Source organism: Acanthisitta chloris, unplaced genomic scaffold, assembly GCF_000695815.1.
Source record: "Acanthisitta chloris isolate BGI_N310 unplaced genomic scaffold, ASM69581v1 scaffold8301, whole genome shotgun sequence".
NCBI classification, from domain to species: domain Eukaryota; kingdom Metazoa; phylum Chordata; class Aves; order Passeriformes; family Acanthisittidae; genus Acanthisitta; species Acanthisitta chloris.
This window is the reverse complement of record NW_008657591.1, coordinates 1-4,851: the sequence shown is the minus strand read 5'-3', so window position 1 is coordinate 4,851 and position 4,851 is coordinate 1. Positions and strand designations below refer to the sequence as shown.

Here is a 4,851-nt window from a genome sequence, read left to right as displayed (position 1 = left end):
CCTCCAGCTGTGACTGCCCCACAAAGCCTGGTGTCATCAGCGAATTTACTGAGAGTGCACTCAATCCCAGTGCAATCATTCCAATCCCAATCATCTCAGGACGTAGCTCTTTATTTGGTTTGTTTCTGTAGCTCAACAGAACACAGCAACCTCGGCATTACAAGATTTTATCTCAGATCTCTTCCACAGGCTTGAGACCTTACAGAAATTATTGATTTATTCCAGAGGTCTTTTCACTTCTTATTCCATATACTTTATATTACACACATTGAGGCAAAGAACTCAAATGACTTGTCATCTATTTATATTGCTGAAAACAAATGCTCAAACATCATGCTCCTTGTCTTAAATATAGAGGAGTACCTGTAATGGCCTCCTGATGTACACTTCTGGATTCCTTTTATCATCTCCTGGTGGGTAATACGGAATTCAGTCCCTGGGTAAAGAAGAGTAGCCAGAACAGCAGCCTTGGAATGAGTATGGATCACTGCACCTGCACCTAAGAGCAGAATAAAAAGAAGAAAAAAACCCACTCTTTTTAGAATTAATTTTGAAATGTGTCTGTTAAGAAAATGTTACTCACATATTTGATTCACTTCTTTTGATTAGGCAAATCATGATCTACTGTATTAGAGGAAAAAATATACAGCAGCCTACATGAAGGTATGAGATAATTACTCCCCTATAAAGGATAATTGTGGATTGTCTTAGGACACTACTGTAAACTTAGAGTTAGTGACAAATTCCAGGAGAGAAACTACTTGCAAAAATTTCTGGAGAAATACCAGTTGTACATTTCTTTACATACTGCAATGACTGAAACCAGCAGGAGGACAAGAGGGCACAGACTCAAGCTCTGCCAGGAGAGGTTTAGGTCGGATATTAGGAAGAGATGTTTTACGGAGAGAGTGATCAGGCATTGGAATAGGCTGCCCAGGGAGGTGGTGGATTCACCATCCCTGAAGGTTTTCAAGATGAGAACAGATGTGGCACTTAGTGCCATGGTCTAGTAACCATGGTAGGGTTGGACTCGATGATCTTGGAGGTCCTTTCCAACCTGGTTGATTCTATGAGTCTATGAAACACTGTTAATTTTATCAGAGTTCTGAGATTTTAAAGAATTCCAAAACCTATTTGTGAGATGAAAGTTTGAAGACTTTTAGTTTCTTTTTATGTCTTCTTCAACTGTCCACTGATACTCTCAAAGAACATTTATCGTGACCTCACTGTGTCATGATGGAAGGACAGGAAGACAAGAATTATCATCTGCTTATTAAGTTGCAGCGTTGCCATTTCTCAGGTGCACATGTAACTTCCTTGTGCAGGAAGATCAGAAGAAACTCCCTAAATCCTTTCTCAAATAACAGATGTAAATCTTACCAACACCAAAATCTCTTTATTACTGTCCACCTGCAAAAGTTCAGTTCCTTTTTCACCTACTCAGAATTTACAACTGTTGATCATAGCCAGTGATTGCAAAAGGATCTAAACTATAGTTGCTGAATAGGCAAAACCACTGGTATAAAACTGCTGTACATCCCTCAGCTTCCCCCACAACTTACCAATACACTGCACTAAAAATTGGACACATGCCCTCACAAATCAATTTATTTTATAGTTTCATGTTAATTTCACTGTAACTTCTATGTATAAAGAATACAGTACTGAGTATTAGGTTTGTGGATGTGCATATAAAGTGTTTCCATCACTGCTGAACTAAAAACATTTGCTACACACCTCTCATAGTGTAGGCATTCATAAACAGAGGTGTGCACTGGCTTTTCCTTAGGTTCTTGTGCAGTGGAGGACCACTGATGTCCTTTTCATTCATGTCACAAACAAACATATCTTCTGGCTGTAAGAAAGAAGAAATTATGTCAACCCATGAAGACTCAAATAGTTCTGTTTACCTTCCAGAGGAACAAATCTATACTCCACATATTTAATATATATACCATGTAATTGATATTGAATGTGATTTTTGACTTTGTACAAGTGCTGTAACATACTCATTTATTCTGGTATCTAATACTGTTTACTGACATTGTCTAATGGGAATTAATACTAGGTACTCTTTTTATTCAGACTGCTGCCAAGCAGGTATCTGTAAGACTACAATCTCCTGGGAAAGGAGACAGACTGTGTGTAAATAGCAGAAAATAGATCCAAAGGAAAAGTAGTAACTGACTCAAAAAAAAGAAATGTAGACTTTTCCTTCCCCACGTAGAGAACTAAATATGGACAAGAGTTAAGCTTACAAATAATATATTTAACTTGTAGAACTGTTTCTTTTTATACCTTGCTTTAGTACCTTTACATGAATGTTACCTTTGAATCAGCTACTCATACTAGTACAAAGCATTGTTCAGGGCAGTAATAAAACTTTGCTTTTTAATGTTATTTTAAAAATCAGCAGAAAATAGAGTTGCCAGATATTTCCTCACTCACTGCACTCAATCCACTGCTACTGCTAGCACAGAACAGACCATCATGGGTATCCTACAGACCTTTGCCTGCCTTACTTATTCACATCCCCAGCAAGCACTGATGTGAAACCCCAAGTTTCTATCAGTGAAGAGATTCCTCTCACTCCTCATTGTATTTATCCTCAGATCTATGAAATGACAAATCCTTCAAGTGTATTACACTATTCTGGGGGAGTTCCTGCTGTCATAAAATAATTATAATTTACCATTCTCCTCTCCACTTATATTTTGGGTTGTTTTTGGAAAGGAGACAAGGTCACCTTTTCATGGGGAGAGCCCATCTATTTACTAAGAACATCAAGACAAACATCTGTAATCACTCAAATGGAAACAAACAGCGACAAGGTGCTAATGCTTATTTAAGTATATGCCACAGTAACTTGAAACCATACACAGACAACTACAGAGCCAATCAAGCTTGTAAAAGAATAAAGCTAGACTTGAGTAATGTAATCACAGTGTTTTGTGTTAATTTTAAGCAAAGAGATCATCAAGACTAATCTCAACTGACACATATTGGTTTGCTATGCTAGTGGAGTTCTGTAAGAAATCAGTGTTTCAATAACGTAGTACATAATGAAACTGGAAACAAAAGCACTTTCACCCATCTCAAGATGAGCTCTGAAGCACAAACATAGTGTAACTTACCTGTATTCTTTCCTTTTGGACTCCTGAAGGAGCGATGTAGATTTCATTCCTAAGAAAAGTTACAGAAGGGGAAAATGGATAAACACAGCTGAACAAAGACTTACACTGCACAGGGACTGGAGTTCTCCATCCACTGGAAAGGAAATAGCAAATCTAGCCCCTTGGAATTGAATAACTTTCTTGCTCCTTCCATGCATTGACAAGTAGATGGTTTTCAAAACAGAACTAAATTGTATGAGGGCATATAAACCTCTAACTTGCAGGGGCACAAACCCCTGCTTCCAACTTGACAAGAGATCTGAAGCACATGTAGGAAGTGTAGTTTTATTTTTCCTACAAAGAAAACCACACAGCCTCTCCCTGCAATAATTCAAACTCCCAGACTGCAGAATTAACATTAAAGGAGAAATTGCAAGCAGCTACTGATCTGTGACAAGGCAGGTAGGTGACAAAACTACTACTTAAAAATCCATAGGCTACGCATAAAGAGCACTAATTATCTGTAGCATTCTACAGTGTAAATCCTTTCTTTTTTAGCTATGCAGTTTAGGATTTTAGTGCAGTTATACAGTTATTTGTATTGATATAGATGTAACAGTAATTCAAAGCAAATAAATGACTGAAATTGAAGTAGAAATGCATAATTTCTTGCAAAGTTTACATGAACAGAAACTGTAAAAAGTGATTTAAATTAAAATTATTTCAAGATTGCACCTGAATTATTTTCATTATTAGCAAAAAAACCCCAACTAAATTCTCTCTCTTAGTTGCAATCACTATTTGGCTTCAGCACTCACAGACTAAATTCAGGAGCACAGAGACATCTAGTGAATAACTAGTCAAGGTACAAATACATGTTCTATGGACGATGAGATGTTTGTTTTTCTGGACAAGAGCAACAAAACTGGTGAAGGGACTCGAGGACAAGTCTTGTGAGGAGTGGCTGAGGGAACTGGAGGTGCTTAGCCTGGACAAAAGAAGGCTCAGGGGAGAACCTTATCACCCTACAACTACCTGAAAGGAGGTTGGAGTGAGGTGGAGGTCAGTTTCTTCTCCCAGGTTATAAATGACAGGATGAGAGGAAATGGCCTCAAGTTGCACCAGGGGAGGTTTAGATTGGACATAGGAAAAATTTCTTCACTAGAAGGTTCATAAGACATTGGAACAGGTTGCCCAGGGTAGCAGCTGGCTCACCATCTCTGGAGGTATTTAACAGAAGTTTAGTCATGGTGCTTAGGGATGTGGTTTAGTGGTGAACCTGGCAATGGTAAGTTTATGGTTGAACTTGAAAATCTTACGGGTCTTTACCAATCTAAACGATTCTATGACTTCAACTCTTCCAAAAATAACACTCTTCAGATGATACACAATTCATAGTGGTAAAATGTCAGTGAAGCACATCAAAATGTGGGTCTATATTTGCAATTTTTAACATTCATGAATCAACACTGCCAACAGTGCATTAATTCAGCATTAATTCCTTTGCATGAGCAAGATGACTGAGAGTGCAGCACATCAAGAAATCAAGTGGTAATTTGGTTACTAAATAAAGATGCAATTGGCCTTAAAACAGGTATTTTTCTCTTTCAGAAATAAACCACAAAGGGAAAATCTGCTGACAAAATACAGCCTTCAACATACAGGATACCTGACAAAGAATTCTAGATCCATTTCATAGAATCATAGAATCAAACTGGGTTGGAAGAGACCTCAAAGA

At 37.8% G+C, this 4,851-nt stretch overlaps 1 protein-coding gene across 1 annotated transcript; it reads right to left on the bottom strand.

The window, feature by feature from the left end:
* Positions 1–330: 330 nt before the first annotated feature.
* On the bottom strand, positions 331–3,183 carry LOC103811780 (methylthioribulose-1-phosphate dehydratase-like; the record flags this gene model as incomplete). Its single annotated transcript, XM_009084776.1, has 3 exons — positions 331–499; positions 1,738–1,855; positions 3,135–3,183. Coding segments are annotated over 3 exons (336 nt in total), but the record flags the coding sequence as incomplete, so codon positions are not given.
* Positions 3,184–4,851: the final 1,668 nt, after the last annotated feature.